The 23,412-nt window shown below is 58.1% G+C and overlaps 1 protein-coding gene across 2 annotated transcripts in view; it reads left to right on the top strand.

The window, feature by feature from the left end:
- The first annotated feature begins 9,404 nt into the window (after positions 1-9,404).
- TNFRSF1B (TNF receptor superfamily member 1B) overlaps positions 9,405-23,412 on the top strand; it is a 33,666-nt gene continuing 19,658 nt past the window's right edge. For both annotated transcript variants that reach the window (XM_036069483.2, XM_036069473.2), the window contains exon 1: positions 9,405-9,607. In XM_036069483.2, coding sequence (XP_035925376.2) covers positions 9,530-9,607 — 78 coding nt within the window. In that variant the 5' untranslated portion in view covers positions 9,405-9,529. The remainder of the gene's footprint in view (positions 9,608-23,412) is intronic.

Here is a 23,412-nt window from a genome sequence, read left to right as displayed (position 1 = left end):
GAGAAGAATTATGGAAAATACCTCTTCATCCTACTGGGAAGGACCTTTCGACAAAGATCCAAATGGAGAACAGATTGATGGATTTGATTCCATTAAAATGAAGGATATATATATTTTTTAACAACCCTAAGGAAGGACACCAGACCGAGGACAGAATGAGAGAAGTGTTTGTAATGTCTAAAAATGACAAGGGATTAATATCTAGAATATACAAGGAATTATTGTAAAGCTACAAGAAAAAGACAGGAAATAATAGAAATACGGTCAAAGGATGTGAATAGGCAGTTCACAGAAGGGGAAACCCAAATGACTAACAAGTAATGAAGAGGTGCTCAAACCCACGAATATTCAGAGAAATGCAAATGCAACTGGAGTGGGTTCCACTTTACACCCATCCAATTGGCCAAAATCAGAATGCTGGCTGATGGGTGAGTTTGGGGGAGAGTGTGAGGAAGTGTTACCCTCTCACCCCGTTGATGTGGCCATCCTGGCGCGACTTCCGACAGTGTCAGGGAAATAGGTACACGGTTACCCCCAGACCCAGCAGTCCCACTGCAGAGAAATCCAACCCCCCCCCCCCACAGATGCCACAGCACACCTGGATTGAGCTCAGGGTGGGCGGGGAACGGGAGCAGGGATTGGGGAAAAAAGGAAGCAAGTGCAGAGCTTTATGTAGAGGAGTATGATTGACTAAACCTGCTCTATGTGAGGTCCAACAAACAGCAAGAGAGAAGTTAGGCAAAAAAAAAGAAAAAAGAGTCCAGGGCACCTGGGTGGCTCAGCTTGGTAAGCGTCTGCCTTCGGCTCAGGTCATGCTCCCGGAATCATGGGATCGAGTCCCACTTCGGGCTCCCTGCTCGGCGGGGAGTCTGCTTCTCCCTGTGACCCTACCCACTCTTGTTCTCTCTCTCTCTCTCAAAAAAAAAGAGTCCATTCATACCAGCTAGCAGATTATAAAATACTTAGGAGTTATTTACAAAACAACGGAGGGGGAGTAGGGGCCTGTTGAGGGGAGCCCCTCCTGCCCAGGCCAGAGCGGCCCAGTTTGTCATGGGGTGGAGAACTCAGAGGGGACCCAGGAGAGGCAGGGAAACTGAGGCAGGGTAAGGTGTGTCTGGGGAGAGCAGGGCAGAGGGCAGCCATTGTGTCTTTGTGTCTTTAACTAGAAAGTGGGGACCAGCTGCTTCCCAGCTCCCCCGGGGCCTGAAGGGGAGACAGTGAAATAGGGTGAGGAGGGGGGTTTGGAGAGTGGGGTGGCGGGGGGGTGGCAGGTTGGGAGGTTGGGGGTCGGGAGACTTTGAGGCACTCATCCCTCAAGTGAGAAGAATGCTCGCAGGGCGAGGGTGAGGCTGAAAGCAGGGAGGAGAATTGAAAGCCGTCTGAAAATATGAAGGGCTATAAAAGGAAACCCACTGCCGAGATCAAAGGTCCTCGCGCATGTGGGCCCCCGGGAGTCCCACAGGCCGCTGGTGGGAGTGTAACTGGGTACAGCCCCTTGGGAGAGGGATTTGGCAGGACCTAGTGAAAATGAAAATGTGCAAACCCCACCGCCTGGCAGTTCCACTTTCTAGGTTTATGACCTAGGAGTCTAGGAGGCGCTCCATCCTGTGCTTCGGGGAGGCGGGGAGTCCCAGAGCAGGGAGCAGGGAGCAAAGGGTGGGGCAGGCATGCGGGCCAGCCGCATAGCAGGTACAAAGAATGAGCCAGGTCTGAGCTCATCAACACGGAAAGTTCTCAGAAACACAGCCAGGGGGAGGGGAAGCAATCAAGGGCCAGAACAGCAAGCCCGGTGTTCTACCATTGGTATAGATGCAGAGGCACGAATATAGAATGATGCTCTGTGTTGTTTGTTTCAGCCAGAAGGCGGAGAACAGACTAGAGAGAAATAGGGCACAGAGGAACAGTTGCCTTTGGGGAGAAGGAGAAGAGATGAGAACAGGGGGGTCAAGAAGGGCTTTGATTTTAATGATAAAATAATTTGAAGCAAAAATAATTCAACAAATACTGAGAACCTACTATTTTAAATTTATATATATATTTTATATTTAAATATATTTATATTGTATTTATAAATATAATATAAATATATATTATATTTAAATTTATATATATTATTTTATATTTATATATTTATATAAAATCGGTGTCCGTGCTGCTTTTCTAGGTGCTGGGGACCGAGGAGAGAGCAAAACAGTCAAGGTTCCTGCCATCGAGGGAGAGACAGTACACAAACAGAAATTATATAAGTGCTAAGAAGAAAAGTAAAGCAGATGTTTTGGTTAGGGGGTCAGAGAAGCCTGTCTGAGGAGGTGACATTTGAGCAGAAGCTGGACGGAAGCAAGGAAGTGAGTCATGCAGGTGTCTGGAGGAAGAGTGATCCAGGCAGAGGGAACTGCAGGTGCAAAGGTCTGGTGGTGGGAACGTGCCTTGCATGTTCAGGACCAGCCAGGAGGGCAGAGGGGTGAGGGGTTATGATACGAGGTCAGAGAGGAATGAGGACAGCCTCGGATGTTAACATTGGTCAGTTCCGGGTGGTGGGAATATGGGTGTTTCTGATCGTATGCTTTGAATTTTTTTTTAATTAAAAAAAAAAAAACCTAAACAAGGACAACGTGAGGTTAAAAGACAGATGGGTGTCAAATACAGCAGCCCGGGTCAGGCAGTGGGATGAGAGGGGGGTCTCATCAGGTGAGGTCCCGGAAGGGATCAAGGGCCAGGCATTCCTGCAGGACAGGCACACCCTCTTTGTACTGTTAAAGGCAGGGATTTCGAATCCGGCTCAGCCCTGTTCCATCCCCACCTCCCCACGTCTCTGGAGAATCCGAATCCTCAAAGGTCAGGACAGGAGAGGCACTGGGTCCTGGTCCCCAGATGGCAGAGGAGCGAGATGATCATTCTGTGGTGGCCTCTTCCCCGCCCAGCGTGCACCTGGCTCCTCGGCCGGGCATCCGGGCATCCTTCCCTACAGAGCCCACGTGCAGGCTCACAACCTTTCTGAACCCCGAGCCCTACCTAGGCAGCCACCATGGAGTGGATTTGGCGTTGGGGATGAAATCAGCCTCTCTCCCCCATCTAGTTCAGCTCCCTCCTGTGATAGATGAGGAACGTTGACTCAAGGTCACACAGGGAGGGGCTAGAATGGGAATTCCCTGGACTCTTAGCTGGCCCCACTTGTGGGGCTTAGAAACGGAGGGTCTTCGGAAGGTTTGGGGCTGGTTTTGGGGGTTGGTCCTTGGTTCTTGAGAAGAGGCAACTTAGAACAGGGAGGTTTAGGTGGAGGAGGACTGGAGGCTCTCTGGATTCCCTTCCCCAAATGGTCTGGGGTCCTCTCTGAGGGTTGGGGGAAGGGAGAGCTGCACTCCTTGGCCCTCCTCTCCTTTGGAAGGAAATGGGGCCGGCCGCTCGATATGGCCAGCTTTGCCCAAGATGTGGCCCTGGGCTGGCAGGAGGGCAAGGGGGAGGCCAGATGAAGGAGGCAGCTTCAGGGCTGTGGCTAACACCAAGTGTTACTTCCTGTTCGTGATTTTAGGACATGAGTCATCAAGGGGCTGGCCCAGAGCATTTAGGGCGCTGAGATAAGCAGGACAGTGGGAGGAGAGAAGGTTGCTTGCCCTGGCTGCAGGCCAAGCTGGGTGGGGAAGGGGAGGGGCTCAGGCCGCCCAAGCAGCCCCTGCAAGACAGGATTCCACGGCCGGGGGGGGGGGGGGGGGGGGGGGGGGGAGGTGCTGGCTTCAAGGCCAGTTCTGAGACCTCCCCAGAGTGTGAGCTGCCACTCCCCACCCAGCCACAGCTCTGCCTTCCAAACCGCCCTTGACCACAGCACCTGCTGCATGCAGCAAAATCCTCTGTGTTTCCCAAAAGATAGCCATTAGTCACCTGAGGGCGCGTGAAAAAGCCAGATCAGCAGGCCCTCAACAGCACAAGGGGTGGGGGGGCATGGGGCCAAGGAATTTGCATGTTTAACAAGACTTCCAGCTAACTCTGATGCTTTCTGAGGCCCTAGAGCCGTTCCTCCAAACACCTGGCACATAGTAGGTGTTCAGTAAATTTTGACGGACAGACGGGCTGTTCTTGGGCCCGATGCCTTCCACGCCACCTGCCTGTAAAACAGAGTCCTCAACTCGGTGGGGTGAGATGGTGGGGGGCTCTCCGAGGGCCACGGGCTGCACTGGGAAGGGAGGAAAGGCTCCAGGGAGCCCCGGGCCAAGGGTATATCCTGTGCATGCAGCCCCTGCATTGGGGACCAGAGGGCCACAGTCCTGTCTGCTGGAACCTGCTTATTCCCCATTGCCGAGGAGCAAAAACAGTGGGCTTTTTCTGCACCGTGGGGCTTTGCTGTGTGAGACATGCATGGCCTGGGACGCCAAGTTGAGTGGGTAGGGCCTGGGAGTGATGGGGATCACTAGGGCCTTGACCCTGACGTCCACTCACTTGCTCACTTCTGCACCCCTTTATTGTCTCCTGCATACGCTAGTCCCATTGTGCAGTCCAGCTTTACTGAGCCCCTTCCTCTGTGTATCACCGGGTCACCGGGGACCAAGTCCCTCTGCCCTCAAATCCAGTGGCATGAGAAGCAGCGGGCGGAGCAGAGTTCCTTGGCCGTGGGGGACAAACTCAGCTGGAAGGCACTGTTCCCTTTACTAGCTGTCGAAGCTTGCTCCAAAGCTTGGCCCCTCTACTGCAAGACAATGTCTGTAAGTCGTCTGGCCCAGAGCAGATTTCCAGTGCCTGCTAGTGTCGCAATTACTAAGAGAGGAGAGGGACATGTAAGCAGCTAACCATACGGAGGTAAGTGTTTTGCTAAAGGTCTGTAGCAGGACCAGCCCCTGCCTGGGGTGCTGGGATGTGATTAAGGGCAAGTTTCACAAGAGGGAGTTGGGCTTCAAGTGCAAGGAACAAGTAGGTGATCACCAAGCAGATGGAAAGGGGAGGACGTCCCAGACAGAGGAACCTTCGCGGACAAAGGCACGAAGTTGGGGACTCGAGGTTATTCAGGGAGTCCGGGGTGGTTAGAGTATGGGGCGGGGGGAGATCTGCCTGGCAGACAGTCTGGGCCAGGATGTGAAGCCTCCAGCATCTCCCCGAGGAGACTGAGCTCAGTTCTGAAGGCTGCAGGGGGCTGCAGGCTAGGGCGTGGAGGACCCCAGGGGTTCTCAGTGTTGGCACTATGCACATTTTGGGCTGGGGGCTGTTCTGTGTGTCATAGGGTATTTAGCAGCATCCTGGCTTCTACCCACGAGATGCCAGCAGCACCACTCTGCCCCCCTGCAATCGTGACAATCCCAAATGTTCCCCAGACATTGACAGATGTCCCTTGCAGGGCAGGGGGCAAAAATCGCCCCTTGATTTCAGAACTACTGGATCAGGGGGGAAATGACATGCCTGCCTTATGCTTTTGAGAGCTGGCCCTGACTACACCACGGAGAACAGAGTAGAGGGACAGAGCCTGCAGGCCAGAGGACCAGTTGGGAGGCCACTGGAGCATCACAAGTGAGAAATGGCCAAGGCCAAAGCCTGAGCTGGTCTGTGGGGCGGGAGGAAAGGGGCCAGGTGATCCAGACTGAGGCAGGGTGTAAAGGGGACTCGCTGTGCTGTCGCTGAGTTTTACCAGATTCCCTGATGGCAGGTACAATCTGGTGGGTGCCAAGATCAAACCCCATCTTGAAGAGAGAGCTCCGGGCCACCTGTGCAGGTAGGTGTGCTGAGAGACTGAATGTCACTTGGTTCACCCAGAATCTGCCACTGCCCAACCCCAGCCCAAAGAAGACGTTGGGGTTGGAGAAGCCGAGAGAAGGGATTTGGGGAAGGGTGTGGCCATTGTGCTGAGCGCCCCCTGCTGCCTCTTGGGGGAGGGGGGTGCTTCCCTTTATCTTGGGCGAAGCAGGGGGTGCTACAAAGGACCACTCTGAGACCTTGATATCCAGGGAGTTGAGGGCCCACAAGCCTGATAGGAGATTCTTGCCTGCTTTGTGCACTCCTGAGTGCCCAGCACCCCAGGGCAGGCCTGCTTTGTGCACTCCTGAGTGCCCAGCACCCCAGGGCAGGCCTGCTTTGTGCACTCCTGAGTGCCCAGCACCCCAGGTGCTCGATAGAGGTGTGTGACATGAGTTAGAGCCTGAGGCTAGATGGGCCCGAGGTGGCCGACCCGGAGCGAGACGGGGTGCATGAGGTGTGAGCCGGGCTGCTACAGGTGAAGGGCAGAGGGCAACTGCGGACTCCAGGGAAGAAGCCAGCTTTGGGCCATCTCTAACCCAAAGTGCTTCCTCTGGGGGAGCAGCCCTCAGCAGAAGCCTGGAGGACCACCATTTATGTTGCAGGCAAGGGGATGTAGGCAGTTGTGGCCAGCAGGAGGCTCGGGCAGCTCCAGTGTGGGGGAGCTGTGGTCAGAGGAATTGCCAAGAAAGCCTTCGAGATGCCTACAAAGTGCCTCCAGAGAATGAGCCAGAAACTGCTTCCAAAAGGCCCCGATGTGAGTGCGGTGACACCTGTAGTTCCCATAGAACAGAGGGTTGGGGGAGGTTCGGGGAGCTTCTCCCCAACCATACCTGGCAGCGTCAAGAGAGAAGTCACCAGATCCTCCCCCTCCGACGCAGTTTCCAAGCCTGGGTTCAGCAGGAGAAGGGGAGAAGCTCCCCCCCAGCCCGAGACTGGAGCTCTGATGAGTTCCCAGGACAGGACTGAGGGTTGTTTCTTGCCTGAGACGCCTGGAAAAGCTACAGGACCTGCCCAGGATTTCATGCAGAGGCTAGGAATAGGCAGACCCCCACAGCAAGTTTAACGGGGGCTGCGCCTTCTTCCTTGGACCAGTGCCAGCTGGTGGCCTGTGCTCAGCAGCAGGTCCTGCCATGCCCCTGCCCTGCTCTCCACGGCAGTGGGCTCACCCCACAAACTACATTTCCCAAGTTCCTTTGTCAAATGTTTTCCATCTTAGGTTCGGCCAATGGGAGGCACTGGTGGGAGATTAGTGCGAGGGAGGAAGGGAGAAGTCAGGATATTTCCCTCTGCACTTCAGGTGGTGTCTCCAGCAGAGGCTCTGTCTCCTCCTGGTTCCAGATCCCCGCCCGCCCCCCCCCCCCCCCATGCCCTGGCTCCTGGCTGAGGAAGCTTTGTCTCCTGCCCCAGAGATGGCTTCTTGCGGTTGCTAATCTCAGGGTTGTCTTCCCTTCCCCTAATTGTTCTTTTAATTCCTCTAACATCTTTATAACTAATTCCTCTGTATTAAATATCCTTTATAATATATATTTTTGTTAACTTTACACCTTTTTTTTTTTAGAGAGAGATGGAGAGGGGTGCCTGCGTGGCGCAGTTGTTAAGCGTCTGCCTTCGGCTCGGGTCATGATCCCAGGGTCCTGGGATCGAGCCCCGCATCGGGCTCCCTGCTCCCCGGGAAGCTTGCTTCTCCCTCTCCCACTCCCCCTGCTTGTGTTCCCTCTCTCACTGTGTCTCTGTCAAGAAAAAAAAAAAAAAAATCTTTAAAGAGAGATGGAGAGAGCACAAGTGGGGTTGAGGAGGTTGGGGAAAGGCAGCGGGAGAGAGAGAGAATCTCAAGCAGTCTCCATGCCCAGCTAGGAGCCTGACACGGGGCTCGACGCAGGGCTCAATTTCATGACCCTGAGATCACGGCCTGAGCCGAAATCAAAAGTCAGTGCTTAACCGACTGAGCCACCAAGGTGCCCCCAAATACCCTTTAGAGAATCACTAGGCATAGGGTTTGCTTTCCTCTTGACTTGGCTGTCACCCACCCACCCCTTGGATCCAGCTGATGGAGTTGGGCTGGGAGGTGGGATCCCAAGAGGATCCCCACTTTTGGGTGGTGAGGGTGCCATTCACTGGGATGGGGAGCCATTGGAGGGGATGAGTCCATGGGACCCACTGGGTTTGCGGTGTGTGTGAATCATCCACGGAGAGCCATTTGCCCCTGCTTCTACCAGGTGACTCCTCATTCCTGGTCTTTGGCTCTTTCTTACGGATCAGGGAGTCCTCAGAACTCCCAGGTGAGACTTGCAAGGGCCATAAAGAAGAGATCTTTATGCTAGTTTTAGGGACACTCTCTATGTGGAGTTCAGTTTGTGGGCTGTGCTAGCTGCACCCTCATCATGGTCTCTCTCTCAGAAATGTTTGGGAACCAGGTAATTTCCCAGACTCCTGGTCAGGAGGTGGGATTTTCCACCGCACAAGTCACTTCCCAGTTTCTCATTGAGCGCCTAGAAGCACCATCCTTGCCGTCTCCATCATGGGGGTTGGTGGCCCAGAGGAGAGGTCCCTGAACCTCTTGGGCAGCCTGCCGTGAGGGAACGGGGGAACAGAATAGTCTCCTGCCGCCCTGCCCACGCCACTCCTCAGAAATGTCCTCTGTGCTGGGGACAAGGACTCCCAGGGCTGGGGGGCGATGTTCTTGCCACACAGGGCTGGCCTTTGCATTAGAGTTGCCACTCAAAGGAAGAAGGTAAGATGGCAGCTTGAGTGGGTGCTCAGTCATGATGTGAGCCCTAGGGAAGCCAGCCAGCCCCATTCTGGGCCCCCTCAACTCCCTGGATGGCTTTCTGCCCCAGCCTCTGTTTACTTGTCAGTTACCTAGACAGGGGAAGGCAGGGCAGGGTCTGGCCCACTCTCAAAAGGGCTTGAAGAATGTTTAAAGATAGGGGGGCCTGGCTGGTTCAGTCGGGGTGGAGCGCAGGACTCTTGATTTCAGGGCTGTGAGTTTAAGCCCCACATTGGGCATGGAGCTTACTCTAAAAAAAATGTTTAAGGATAAATGCACAAGTGAATGATATTAATAACAGCTAATATAGTATACACAGTTTATTAAGTTACAGATATATTTTGTAAGCGTACACACATATATAATATATACTATATTATATGTATTATATAGCTTTTAATCTTCAGAAAATGTGACACTATGAGGTTAATGCAGAGACTCACTCAGGTGGTCTGGCTCTAGTCTAAATGACTGAATTATGTAGAACACCGGCGGTCCCCCCAGAGCTAGTGGCACCTTTGTGAGATGTTTTTCCAAGTTAGGGCCTCACCCCCACAGGAGTGGGGAGTCTGCGGGGAGGTGGGAGGGGCAGGGGGGACACAGGCCGGGTTGAGAGGCACAGCCTGGGGGCAACAGCAAACCTGGTGGGACGGGGACTCGAAAGGGGCGGGGTGCAAGAAGGAGGCTGAGAGGTCCCCGAGGGCTGGGAGTGGCTGGCGCTGGCGGGACCGACCGGCACACGGGTCGGTCGGTGGAGCCGGGGTTCCGGCTGGGCCCCGCGGCGGGGTGAGAGCCGGGGTGAGGGCCGGGGTGAGGGTGCGGGGCCGCGCGCCGGGGAGGGGGCGTGGGAGGAGGTGTGGCGGAGAGGCCCCGCCCCGCCCCGCCCCGCCCCTCCACCTGCCTCCCTCCGGCAGCCCGCGCGCCGGGTTTCGCTTTCCGTCCGAGGCGCCGGAGGCAGCGGAGCGCGGAGAGGAGGCGCGAGGGCGCGAGGGCGCGACAGGCAGGGACGGCCGGACCCGCCCGCGCTCGGCCGCCGCCGCCCGCACCATGGCGCCCGCCGCCCTCTGGGCCGCGCTGGCCGTCGGACTGCAGCTCTGGGGCGCGGGGCACGCAGTGCCGGCCCAGGTGGGTGACTCGCGCGGCCCTCACGCCCACCGGCTGGCGCGCACCCCCCCAACCCGGGGCGCCCCGGCCGCGCTCCCCCCCCCACACTCCCCCCGGGGCGCCGTGCGTGGGCTCCGGGCGACCGAGGCGCCGCCCTCCGCCGGCCAGACGCACGGCGCCCGCGCGCCTGGACACCCGCTGCGGCCCCCGAGGCCGGTGTGGCACACGTGCGCTCGGGCCACCCGAACTCTGGTGCCCGCGGCGCAGCCTGGCCCCTCCGCCCCTGCAGGCCCGGGTGTTTGGGGGCTGGCCGGCCGGCCCTGGGATGATCCCCTCTGGAGCCTGGACCCCAGCTCGGACACCCCTGCCTGCCTGCCGCGGCGGGGGGGAGGGGGTTCCGTACTGGGGCGCTGTCCCCAGGGCGGACGCCGGCACCCTCTTCAGACTGACTCCTCCTCTGGCCTATGGTTTTCCTCTTTCTTAGAAATACCGGGGTTGCGCGCCTGAAAGAACAGGGTCAGGTGTGCAGTAAGCGCCTAATAAGGGCACGGGAGGACCGTGGGCTGTTCCCGTGCTCGTTGCACCGACCCCCTCCCCAGGACCGACTTGGGGTGTCCGGCGACCATTTCAGAGCCTGTTCTCTGTGGGCTCTGGGTAATGGGGAGAAGACAGTGTCTTCGGGTTCTCCTGGGCTGAGCTCTGGGGACACAGGAGGTGAGAGAGGACTTCTGGGCTGGTTACCAAAGACAGACGGGGCTGAGGGACTCCAGGAACATGGAGTAAGCAGAGGCCCCAGAGGTGCTGGTCAATATTACCTGCACCCACCACAGTAGCAAGGTAGAGTCTGCAAAGGGATTGCTCATATTTTGCCTTCTTTGGCTGTCTCCATAGTCTGGTAAGATAGAGTAACCCCATTTCACAAAGGAGGCAAACAGAGCCTTGGAGAACTTGTATTTCATGGACGGGCATGGGGCGCTCTTCCTTTAAAGGGGGGCATTTCCCCTTCCACCCCGCCTGCCCTGACTGGGGAGGAGGTGTGCCTTCGTCCCTTCCTCTTGAGCTTATCCACACTGTGGTGTGCCGACTCAGGTGAACGTCTTGCCGGGAGGAGGGTGGCAGGTGACATTGGCTGATGCGGTAACGTAAAGTGATTCACTGGCTGCGACTAGAGGCAACTTCAGAGTCCATTTCTTGAGGGCAGAGGATGGAGGCTGTCAGAACAGGATTGACTCACCCGCAGGGGGTGCCAGGATATATCCTGGGGGGCTGCCCCAGAGGTTGTCCTGAAAACAGGGGAGGGTCAGGACAGAGTCCCAGCTCTGAGAGCCTGAACGCAGGATCAAGTCACAGACTCAGGCCTTGAGGGGTGTTGTCCTGCGCTGGTGAACCCTGGAGTCCTGGGAGCCCCCCCGGGGAAGAGGTACAGGGCTTTTCTGTGGGACACCAGGCCCGAGTCCTGGAGTAGTGTGAGGGGTCCCCCATGTCTCTCACTTCCCAGCCCTCCTGACCAGCATGTTCCGTCCCCCCAGGACTATCTCCACAGCCTTGGGGCTGGTCTCCTGGACCCTGCGCCTCTCCCACTGATCTTCCTTGGTGGCCTCGCTCCTCTGTTCCTGCCTGAGAAGCCTCCTATGTCTCCCAGTGGTGGAGGCAGAAATTCCCCCCAGTGTCCCAGGTTGGAGTGAGTCAAGGGTCTGGGTTCTTTCTGCCACCTCTCTGCATCCGTACCCCACATCCAGTGAAATAGGGTCATTGAGCTGTCCCCTTCTCATGGCCCTCCCCTTGCCTCCTCCTTCAGGGCCTTTCCCACATGCCTCCCCTCTCCTGGAAAACCTTTCCTCATTCTCCCAGCTGGATTGCATCTTCGGCTCTTTGTTCCTCCCAAGGACAGACTCTGTTCTGCTTTTTAATCTAGTTGTGTCTTGTCTACCTCAACAGGTGGAAATTTCCTGGAGTGCAGGGCCTGTGGGGTCCTCCTCGTCCTTGTTAGTACCACAGGAGCTCCTTTTTTTGGGAACGAAGTGCCAGGCACTGTCCTAGGCCTTCCGTACAGAACCTCACTGGAAGCTTCCTTACAGCAACTCCTAAAAGGGGGATGCTGTGGTTCGCATTTGGAGATGTGGAAGCTGAGCCCCAGAGAGGCTGTGCCATTTCCCAGGATTGCAGAGCTGCGGGCGGGGCGGGGGATGCGGGGATTTGAACGCATGTCCGCCTGAATGCAGAGCTCCTTTCTCTATAACCCCCCCCGCCTCCCCCCCCACCCCGTGTCTGGATGCCCCTCCTGCCCCCGCCAGGTTCCACACACTCACTGTGTCCTCAGGAATGTTGGCTGTGACTCTGTAGTCGCAGAAGGAGCCCCCAGAAGACCCGACCTGGCTGCCGGTGTGGCAGACTCACTGCCATTAGGGCTTTTGCTCCTTTAAAAACTGGCTGGTGTAGAATGCATGGTTCCTTCATCCAGTCATTCATTCATTCGGCAGGAAAGCCGGCAGGGTAGGTGAGCACTCGGTGCCCTCTGATGGGGGTGGGCAGGGTCCCCAGCCGTCTGGCTGTCTGGCTGCTCGTTGCTGGGGATGGGGTCGGGCCCACCTCCCACTGCAGTCTTGAGGCTGAGGGCTCACCACTTGCCTCTTCATTACGCAGGGGTCCGGGGCCAGCTCGAGTTAAGGGGAGAGGTTGGGGCTCCCAGCCTGGCCTGGGGATGATGGCCTTTGGTGTGGAGATGCGTGAGCAGTGTACCTGCTGTCCCAGGATGTTCCTTTGCCCCCAGCCTGACATCCCAGAGGGGGACCTGGGTGCTGACTGAGGATGTGGCCTGGTGGTGGGGCACTCCATCAGAGGGCAGTGGGCAGGCGGCCAGGCACCCCGATGTGTGCCATTCATTCATTCCCCCAGCATTCATGGACACCTGCTCCAGGCCCACTAGTGCTGGGCTCTGGGGACCTCGAGATGCCCATGACCCGGCTCCAGCCCTCCAGGAGCCACATCGCCAATGGTCACAGACCTGGGCTCTGCCCCTACCTGCCCTTGTGATCCGGGCCAAGTTAGTGAGCCTCCGTTTTCCTGTCTGTGGACATGGAAAGTATTTCCCACCTCGCTCTCCTCACAGAGCCAAGTGGGTGTGAAAGGCATTTTAGCAGAGACGGCTGAGAACCTGCCTGGCATTTTTAGGTTGGGTAGTGACCCTCACTGCCATCCTGGAGCCTGAGCCAGGGGCTCCTGGAGCACTATTCCTCCCCAGGACTGGGAGGTAGTTTATGGTCCTGACCATCCAGTGCAGAGCACGGGTGGGATTTTGATGCCAACCATGGTACGTGTGTGTGTGTGTGTGTGTGTGTGTGTGACATTTAGCACTAGTTCTCAGTTTTATGCCACACTGGCTGCTTTTCTGGTCCTTAGGCGTGCCCCCCACACACCTGCCTCAGGGCCTTTGCACTTGCCTTGCCCTTCATCTTGAAAGCTCCTCCTGCTGATATCACCTAGTCTCATTCACTCCACTTCTTTTTGCTCAGATGAATTCTTCTCAGAGAGCCCTTTTCTGACCATCCTGCCTAAAAAAAGCTCCCTACTGGGTGCTCTCCCTCCCTGACCTGCTTTGTTTTCTTATATAACACCCATCACCTGTTCTGTTTCTTTCATTTTCATTGCATCTTCCTCCTGGAATGTGAGCATGGTGAGGGCAGGGACCTGCTCGCCGCTGTAGACTCGCAGCCTAGAACAGGGTTCCTAGCGCTCCTGACATCCAGTAGTTGTTGTGGGGCCGTCCTGTGTATTGTAGGGTGTTTAGCAGCATGCCTGGCTTCTACCCACTTGATGCCGCTATTAGTCCCCCTTTCGTTGTGTGACAATTAAAAATGTCACCAAGTATTGCTAAATGTCCCCTGGGGGAGAAATTGCCCTGGTTGAGGACCCCTGGCTTAGAATAGGGCCTGGCATGTAGTAGGTGCAAAAAAGTACTGACTAAATGAGCAACAATATTCCTTTGACCTTTATCATGGCCCTGTTTTATGGATGAGACAGAAGACTGTGAAAAGCCAGTGGTGGCAGGGCTGGGTTCCAGCGTGTCTCCCTGTCTCTGGTATTTCTCTGGGCTCCTCTTCATGTTGAGCTTGGGTCTGCCGAGCCTAGGGGTGCTCTCCCTAAAGTGCTTCCTCCTGTCCCCCACTTCCCCACCCGAGCTCGTGACGGGGCCACCCACGGGCAATGACTCAGGGCCCCGGTAGGTATGTGACTTGCCCAGAAGCAGGCAGGGAGGGAAGCTGGGGGTTAGGGAGGAGAGAGGAGTGCCACCAGGGGAACGGGAACAGAGTAGAGATGCCACCGCTCCCAGTTCCGGCCACTCTGGCGGGCCAGGGGGAAGCACTATTGATGACTTAGGGGAAGGGCCCAAGTCTCAGAACAGACAGATCCTTACGCTGCTGTTTACAGGCCGTGTGTTGTTGGCAAGTCGTTCTGTCTCTGGGGGTCTCTGTGTTCCCATCTGTAAAATGGGTACAACCCCCACCTCCCTGGCTTAACCTCAGGGTTAAAAGTGCTTCATAGGCCATACAAGCTCCCTGGTGGCTAGTTGAGCATTTGTGGTTTTGCGGGGCCTGACCTGACTCTGGGTCATGGGGCGGTGCTCGGGCTGAGGCGGGGACCACCGTGGAGTCAGAGTCTCTGTCTCTGAGCCATGGGGCCCCTGGGTGTGGGTGGCAGACCTCCGGCTCCCAGAGCTTCTGCCCAATGTCCCTGAGCGCAGCTCTCATTCTGCCTGCCTTTTCCTGGCTGTCTTTCCTGCCCCGATGCCCCTCGCTGGGCGGACCCTAGCATGTGGCCACGGCTGGGGGGTGGTCAGGGAATCACACCCCTGCTCCGTTCATGAGTTACAGGTGTTCTGTGTCATTTGCAGGTGAGCGAGGGGGCACACCTGGTACAGTATAGGGGGGTCTAATGGCCTCAGCTTCCCCACCTGCAAGATGGGCCTTCCGGGCTATCTCTAAAATCTCTTTCATTTCTAACCTCTGTGATCCCAAAGTTCTGTTTACTTGTAACCCTGAGAAGGGAACGCCCTGTGGAGGATCCCCTGAGGCCATGCTGTCCTTTCTCCAGCCTCCAAGGGACTGCCGAGACAGCAGGAAGGAGCGCTGGCCTGGGTGTCAGGAGAGCAGAGTTCCCTGGCTTGCTGTGTGACCTTGCTCGGGTTACTTAGCTTCCCTGGGGCTCAGCATCCCCCTCCATAAAACCTCGCACCACTGATCCCAACAGTGTCTTTGGAATGTTGGGAAAGTGCCAGCTTTGCATATGCTTGACAAAGGCCATAGACTGAGGGGTGAGGGGTTCCAGAAATTTTCCCAGGAAGGAGAGCCCAGCGCTTCCCCACTGTTAATATCTTGGCTTCCCAGAGTGCCTTCCTGCTGACCTCAGTCCCACTTGCTGAGCCTGGAATGATGTCCTTGACTCACGCACCACTGGCATCCAGAATTCCTGGCTGCCTGTCCGCTTGCTTCCGAGGCCAGACGCAGAACCTTCGGGCAAAACAGGATTCATGGGTTTCCTGCCTCCCTGCCCCTTCGTAAAGTTCAGAAGCCAGACCCACTGGGGCCCCAGACTGTGGGTAAGGCAGTGCTGTGGGCATCCACTGCAAGGCCTTCTCTCTGAGAACCCACAGCTTCAAGGAAGCCGGGGTGGGGAGTGACGGTTTCCTCGAAGAAGCCATTTGTCACCTGTGATGGGCACACAGCCCTCCCTGCTGGTTCTGAGTCCTGCCGGCCCCCTTTACAGCCCAGGGCTGTGGGCATCTGTCCCCCTCTGCCGAGCTGTCGACAGTGGGGCTGGGACGCTGAAGCCCAGGGCCCACCCCTGTGGGGCCCGTGGTCATTTTCCACTGTGGTGTGTTGTGAAGTCACGGGTGGGGGTAGTGACGTCACTGTGGTTTGGGGTTCTCGGGTTGCGCACCCAGTAGGAGGAAGTGTCTGTTTACTGACTGGGGTTCGGAAGAGTAGATTTCCTTCTGCCCCAAATGTGAGCCGTGCGGGGGGGAGCCGAGTGGGGGGGCAACTGCCGCTGTGGTCCTGCCTCTGCCCTGCTTTCTCGCCGACTGGGATACTGCCCTACGTCTCTGAGCCTCCACGTCTCCTTTGCGGGGGGCGGGGGGGGACAGGCCATGTCTCAGGTGTCATCTGTGCAGGTTTACGATCACTAGACTGTTGGTTTGCTTTCTAGAACGAGAAGGCCCATCAGCCAGCTCTTTTACACCAAGTGATGCACGTGGGCACGGAGGGAGGCTGCAGGACCCACCTCCCAGGCCCCAGGTGGCCGCCACCCTCCCTGCTTTGGTAGCGGACGCCCAGTGGACACGCCTGGGGAAGATGGGCAGCGTGGAATGCGGACTGACTTCACGAGCCACCGGCTGAGTCTGTTTCTGGAGCCGGCAAACCGCTGCTCTGTCCCCGGCTTCGGAGCCGGGCCCTGGGTTGACCCAGCGGCTCCGACCAGAGACAGGGTAGAAATCCCCAGGGGCTTTTGTTTGTTTTCCTTTGCTGTCCAGACAGTGGCCCACCCATCTGTTTCACTCTGAGCTTGGCCTTGAGTGGGTATGGCTGCTGTGGCCACGGGTTCAGGGAATTGAGTGGGCCTGGGCGGGGGGCGGGGAGTGGAGCAGGGAGGGATCTGGGGACAGGCAGCCTGTGGACCGGTATCTTCTGGACCGTCCATGGGAGGCCTTGTCAGATGCCTATGAGGAGAGATGCCAGAGGCTGCAGGAGGGTCTGGAGCATGAGGCTGGGAGCTGGGGGTCTGGCCCTGGCTCAGCTGCCCTCCCTGGACATTGAGATCAGTGAGGACCTTGCCCACCCCTGCCTTAGAGTCCTTTGGCCCCAAGTGTTAGACTGGGGGAGGTGGTGCAGGGGTGGGGGCGTGGCTTTGGGTAGAGGGTGGAGTGCGGTTCTGGCCCCCGTCTGGACTTGACAGGGACTCTCCTGGGAAGGGCTCCCAGCACTTTACCTCAGTTAGCAGGCTGCACACTGGCATCCTGGGCACCCCTGTCTGTCCTTCCTCCCGCTGACCCGCAGTCCGGGGCTTCTGTCTGCCACTCGCAGAGACTCCAGCTGCGGCTCGTCCCGCTGCGCCTGGTTGCCTGCGGCTGCAGCCTCCTGCTCCCTCGGGTCCTGCGCTCCCAGCGGTCCGGAGCCCCCCTCCCCCGCCTCACGGCCATCACCCCCCACCCCGGATGGCTTCACTCTCTTCCAGGCCTGGCCCCTTGGTCACTGCCCCCATCTTTTCTTGTCACTTCCCTGGCTCTGCCCCCCCCACCCCATCCTGTCCTCTTCCAGGTCCTCCTCCTGCAATGACCACACAGGGATCCCTTTAAAAGCTGAGCCCCGAGGGTGGGCAGGATGGGGATGAGTGGGCACCGGAGGGGGAGTGGTGTGGAGGGAGGCATGGCGGTGGGAATGGCAGGGGACAGTAGCTAGACTGTCCTAGAGGGAGCTCAAGCCTCGTGAGGCACGGTGATGGCACAGGAGGCCGTCAGCTGTTTGGGGCCGGGGAATGCGAGTAGTAAAAAATGTAAAGATCCCATTAGAAAGTGGGAACACCTATGATTTGGGGAGTGTTTACTAGACACTTTACATGTCTTCTTTTTTCTTTTTTTTTTTTAAGATTTTATTTATTTATTTGAGAGCAAGAGAGGGAACACGAGGCAGGGACAGAGGGAGAGGGGGAAGCAGGCTCCCTGCTCGGGGCGGCTGATGCAGGGCTCGATCCCAGGGCCCTGAGATCATGACCTGAGTGGAACGAAAGCAGACGCTTCACCGACTGAGCCACCCAGGCGCCCAACACTTTATGTGTCTTATTTCACTTACTCCTCACAACAGGCCCCCCAAAATGTGTACTGTCTGTGGATGAAAAGATTGATGTTTATTAACCTCATTTCTTAAACAAACAAACTCTCATGCTGCTGGCTAATAAGGGAGGAGTCTGAATTCAGCACCATCCTCACCGCCTAGCTGGGGTTGAGGCAATAGGGAGCCACTGATAGTTTTGGAGCAAGGGAGTGACTAGAGCAGAGTATAGTAGGAAGGTCACTCTGGCCTTGGCGGGCAGGCCAGATGAGGTAGAGTGTAATCATTGAAGCCAGAGCCCTGGGCTGAGGGGGTTGCAGCAGAAAAGAAAGGAAGGCTTGAAGGCTTCAGGGAGGAAAAGGGGCCTTTGGACTGGACCCAAGACCTGGTGTGGGACAGAGGTACTCAGGAGGAAGAGGAGCTGTCTCTCTCTGTCCCATCCTGAAACACAAGGCACGTCTGCCTTCAGCCCTGCCCCAGCCGGAGCCAGGTGATCCTGGTCCTTGTCAGCCCCCTGTGTTCCTGGAGTTGTCGTGGGGAGCCATGGGGTGACCCTGGCCTCGGTCACCTGGGCTTCTGCTGACCCACTCATCCCAGGTGTAGTGTGAGATGCGATGTGCCCCCGACTGGCGGGGGGCAGGATTTCTGGGGGGCCTCGCTCTGCTGCCAGAGTAGCCGGGGACCTTGCACTCCTCTCTGCACTTCGCTTTTCCCCCCTCGGTAAGGTGGGGATGAAGTGTCTCTGTCACTTCCCATTGGGGCTGGGGCTGACATCCAGGGGGTGCTTCACGGGGCCAGGCAAGGGTCTCATGCCTTCCCTGAGCCCTCAGCCCTCACAGCCCCCTGGGGAGGGGGACCATCACTACCCCCATTTTATAGGAGAGGCAGCAGAGGCACAGGGGTTCAGCTCTGTGTTCAGGCTCTCAGCTCACTGGAGGCAGCACCAAGGTTCCACCCCAGGCGGTCGGGCTCCAGACCTCTGCACGTAAACCACCACCTGGATGTAATGGTGGTCGCTGTGGCTGGGAGGGACTCTTATCTGAAAGCTGCCAGTTGGTCTCCCCCAACTAAGGACAGACATCTCCTTCTCTCTCTGTGAGCCATTTCCTGCCCCGTTCTCATGTTGGCTCCAACTCATTTCAACTAACTGGAAACAAAGACTTTTGCTTCTGTTAAACAATTCAGCATCTATTAGGCACCTGCTGTGTCCTGTGTCCTGGGCCTAGAGCAATGAGTAATAAAAACCCTGCAAGTCACGCTTGGCTCTTACTGCCGGTGAATCATAATGGCCCTATGTGGTGGGCACTGTGTTTGTCCCCATTTTATAGATGACAGAACTGAGGCTGCAGGATGGCAGAGCTGGGGTTAAAACCCGGGTGTCTGGCTCAGAGCTCCTATTACAGCGTGCAGAGAGGGGCATGGAGCCTGTCTTTGAGGGGCAGACCCTACAGAACGAATAATGAACCAAAAAGCGGTCTGGGCAGTATAGAGATCGACCCAGGTTGTCCCTGGGGCCCTCGGGAGGGACCTCTGGCCCCATCTGGGAGTTCGGAGAAGGTTTCCCTAGGGTGAGAGTGGAGAGGACTCTTGAAAGAAGCAGGAGAGTTAGCCTGGGGTGTGGGGGAGTGGGTGGGGGGTCAGGATGTTCGGGCAAGGGAACAGCGGGAGTGACGGTGTCGGCGGCGGGTGGGGGAGAGGCAAGGAGCCAGATGCTGCCCTGTGTGGGAGGCCGTGGCTGGGATGCTGCAGGGGCCCCAAGCTGGGGACGTTGAGCTCGGGCCTGAGGGCAGTGGAGCTGATGGTTTAAACCGGGCCAGACTTGGCTGTAGGAAGGTGGCGTCGGGTCCATCTGGAAGGCCTGGGGACCAAGAGGGAGGAGGCTGTAGCTGGCGGGAGACGCCGAGGGTGGGAGACAGGAGCCAGGGACACTGAGGAGGCCACGCCGACAGGACAGGCCGGTGCGTGTGGGGGGGTGGAGGGATGGAAAGGGGTGCCCTCTGCTACTAGCTCCTCGGGGGCAGGGGCCACACCCTGCTAGATTCAAGCCCTGGCACCGAGCACAAAGCCTGGCCCCCAGACCGGATACCAGCCCAGGCTTCCTGTCTGCCCCTGGCTCACTTCTAAAGCGACATCACAGGAGGAGGCCAAGAGTGGGATGTGTCACCCCTGGGCTGCCGCCTGTGATGTGGTCCGTCTTGCCTGACGCGGATGCCGTTGCTGTCCATGACGGCAGACGAGCCTCCGCTGCCCCGGCCCCAGCGGCGCCCCCGGGTCGGCCTGGCCTGATGTGGCTGCGCCCCCTGCCGCCGTCCCCGGGGCTCCCACGAGCCCCCCAAGATGGAGCCCCAGACGGCTCTGCCGCCTCCCGCCCTATCGCAGGGCCCCAGGGGCTGCCATGCAAATGATGGGGTTTCTCTATTGCCCGAAGATGGCTTCCGCCTGTGTTGGGGTCCCGGGGTCCTTCGCAGACGCCTCCGCCCCTCCCCATGGCTGTGGCCTCTGGCCCTGGGACCCTGGAGACCCTTCTGGGAGAGTCACTGCTTCCACCCGTGCCTTGCTCACTGAGTGTTCTCAGAGGGGTCACTGTCCCTCTCGGGGCCCCTCTTCTATAAAACGAAGGAGCGGGACAAGACCACAAGGTGTAAAACTGTCCAAGGACACGGAGGCAGACGTGGCTGGGACGCGCTCCCGTCTGCTACTTGCTACCTGTTCTTGGACTTAGTATGGAATCTCCCGAGGCCTCTATCGCTGCCTCCCTAAAATGGGGTAATAGCGATCTCCTTGCGTTGGTGCAGGAATAAAGGAGAGAATGCATGCGGTGCCCGGTGCTGTGTGTAGACAGTAGGCGTTTCCCCAGGGTCTGCACAGTCTCGCTGTCTTTCTGGCTCTGTGAAAAGGGTCGGTTTGAGAGGCGCAGGCTATTCCCCAAAGCCTGAAGCTTCTCCCTGGGGCCTCTTCCCACCTTCTCCCCTTCCTGCGCTCTCCCCGCACCCAGTGGTGCTCCTGGGGGAGGCCGGGGCTGTGACCCCTTCCCAACGATACCGGCATCTAAGCTCGGGTGGTGGTGAAGGGTCTCCAGAAAATTCGAAAGCCTTGAAGACCCCAAAGATGTTGCGCTAACGGTGGCAGGAAGAGCAGAAGGCTCCGTGCGGAGTTGTAGTGCTCTGGGGAGACATCGCCTGGTGGAGCCGCTTCTCCTTGCCCGGGCCTGCCCTGCTTTGCCTTCCGCTCTCTCACTGTCTATTTATAAATAGGAGAAGGGACAGAGGGCCGCCACCTCGGGGTACATGTGGGGCCGGGCCGTGCTCCAGGAGCGGGGAAAGACCGGAAGTCATCTGGGGCAGGCTTTGCCCAGTTCCCCCCGAGAGTGCGGACTCAGACTCCAGACCCGGACTGGCGAGGCCGCCCCGGCTCTGCCCCTCACTGGCTGATGGCCCCGGGGCAGTGTCCACCTTGAACTGGTTCTTCCTCCCTGTCCCTCCAGGGCCAGAGTGAGTGGGGAGGCGGTCAGGAGGGGAGGGGGCAGCGGGCAGGAAAAGGCATGCCTGACTCCCCAGGTGACTCTCGTCTGGCCATGGCTTTGGCCCCAGCAGGTCTCTGAGGCTCACTTGCTTTCAGGAACTCACCGCCATGTTACTGTCCCTTCTCCTGGGCACTGTGTCCCTGGGTTTTGGCCACTCACCCAGGCTCTTTATTTTGGGGTCCTGCCACCCCTGCAGGTGTTCCCCTGGAGCGAAGCCTTTGAGACCACCTGAGGCAATGACCCCAGGAAGCTCACATCTGGCCCGTGGGACTCTCTCTCTCTGCCCCAGTGAGGCCTCCACCCCGCTGTCGTGGCGGCTGGCCTGCCACGGTCTCCTGACTTTAGCTCCTCGAGGACTAGGCCTGGGGTTAGCCCATGGGTGACCCTGTAACTCCAAGGGTCACAGGTCAGCTTCCCCACACTTGGCCTCAAGGTGGGAGGGAACCCCTCCTTTGCAAGGCCCACATGAGCCATCTGGCACCGCCCAGGCCCCGGGCAACTTGCTGCCCAGAGTCTTGTCCTCACCTCGTCCATTTTTAGCTGAAACCAAGCAGAAGGAGCCAGTTCTAATACTCTGTCTGACACAAGTCTACAACTCAGGGCCTTTGCAGACCCTGAGGGCTCCCCCGTGGGCCCCCGTGGGAGCCTGGGAGCAGGTGATGAACCTGAGTTCAGACCCCCTGCCTTTGTTCCTACAACAGCTCCAGGAGGAGGCAGGGCAAGGCCTTGTGTCGCCATTTTACAGGTGACAGTGTAGAGGCTCCAAGAGGGTAAGTGACACCCGCAAGTCACCCAGGACCAGCGTGTGCACGCAGACGCTCTAACCTCAGTCTAGTGTTCCTCCCGTGATTGCCGGCTTCTACATCTCGGGTCCCTCTTCTCCCAGAGGCCACCTGCACAGGCTGCCCTCACCCTGGGAGGAGGAATGAGGGGCGGAGGCGAGCCCCTCCCCGGACCCACTTTCAGCCTGGCCTCACATCCCCACCCCACCTCCCAGCTCATTCAGTCTTTCCGCCTCTCATGTGGGCAGGCCACCCACTCACCCACCCAGTCCTCTGAGGTCTGTGGAGGGGCCTGAGCTTCCTGACACCCGTCGTTGAGAAGCCAGAGCTGGAAGGGGCTTAGAGCATCAAGCAGGCCCACAGCGCTATTTTCCAGACAAGGAAACTGAGGCACAGAGAAGCCAGTTTATTGCCCACCATAGAGGGAGTGCCTGAGTAGGACAGGGAGACCTCTGGGTGAGCCCAGGGGCGTTGGAGTCCAGTCTTCCATGGAGGGGGAGAGGGGAGATGAAGACACCAGCTTGATGCCGGGGAGGAAACAGGGCTGGAGGCGAGGAGACCATATGAGGCACATTTTCCATCTGTGACTTGAGATTAGTAACAGTGCTGACCTCACAGGGCTGGGATGAGGACTCAGCGGGGTGGTGAGGCGTGCACGACGCCTGGCTTGGAGCGAGCCCTGGGAGGGGGAGCTGCGCTGTGTCTGTGTCCGGCGCCCTTACCCTGGCCCCTGCCACTCTGCCTAGCTGCCTGGCCTCCTCCCGGCCTCCTCCTGGCGGGGCCTACGACACGCCAAACCCATTCTCCCGATGCCTTCTGGCCCCAGGCGGGGCAGGGACTGGGATATAGTCAATACAGTAATGCCCAGCACCTGGATCGGCAAGTGTTTGGTACGTTTGTTGAATGAATGAACGTTTCCACTCTTGTCCCTGACTTTCTCCACCAGGAAATGGGAGGTCGCTGAGATGCGGCGTCTGAGGCCCCTGCTGGCCCCCAGCGGCTGCACCTCCATCCTGCCCCCACTTCTGGGCCCCGTCCTCCTTTTCCTGGGCTCCCATGCATCCTTCCAGCGCTTGGCAAGGCCGAGCCTGAGGACGGGTCCTCTCAGGAGCCCAGTGACACAGGCAGTTCTGGGAGGAGCCAGGTCTCAGGTGGCCAATGTCCCTGTGGGCTGTGGAAGACCGGCCTGTTCTGAGGTTCCTGGGGGGTCCCCTGGGAAACCAGGTCAGAGCTGAGGTCAGAGGATGGTGGCTTGAGGCCGAGAGGGGTCCCCTGCACTGCTGTGTGTGTGTGTGTGTGTGTGTGTGTGTGTGTGTGTGTGAAAGAGTCCGAGTGACAGACAGAACCTGTTGAGCCAGGGCCCCGGTCCCTGCGTGGCGAGGAGGTAGATGACCTGGGGCGGTGGCGCTGCAGTGACCCAGGGATGAGGAGTTGGCTCCTTCAGCTGTCCTGAGGAGGGGACCAAGGATTTCTCCAGCGGGACCAGGACAAGAGTCACATCCCAACTCCACCCCATCCTTCTTGGATGACCTCAGACAAATGACTTGATCTCCGTCAGCTGTGAGATGGGCACACGCCCACCTGCTTTTGGGGGCGGAAGTAGGGTTCCATAAAGTGCCTGCGGCCTGGCCCGGTGCATCCCTCCTTCCCTCTCTCCCCACCCCTCTCCTCCCTCCCCTTCATCCCTCCCTCCCTACT

The sequence above is a fragment of the Halichoerus grypus genome, chromosome 5, assembly GCF_964656455.1.
Source record: "Halichoerus grypus chromosome 5, mHalGry1.hap1.1, whole genome shotgun sequence".
Classification (NCBI taxonomy): Eukaryota; Metazoa; Chordata; class Mammalia; order Carnivora; family Phocidae; genus Halichoerus; species Halichoerus grypus.
This window is presented reverse-complemented; position numbering and strand designations above follow the sequence as displayed.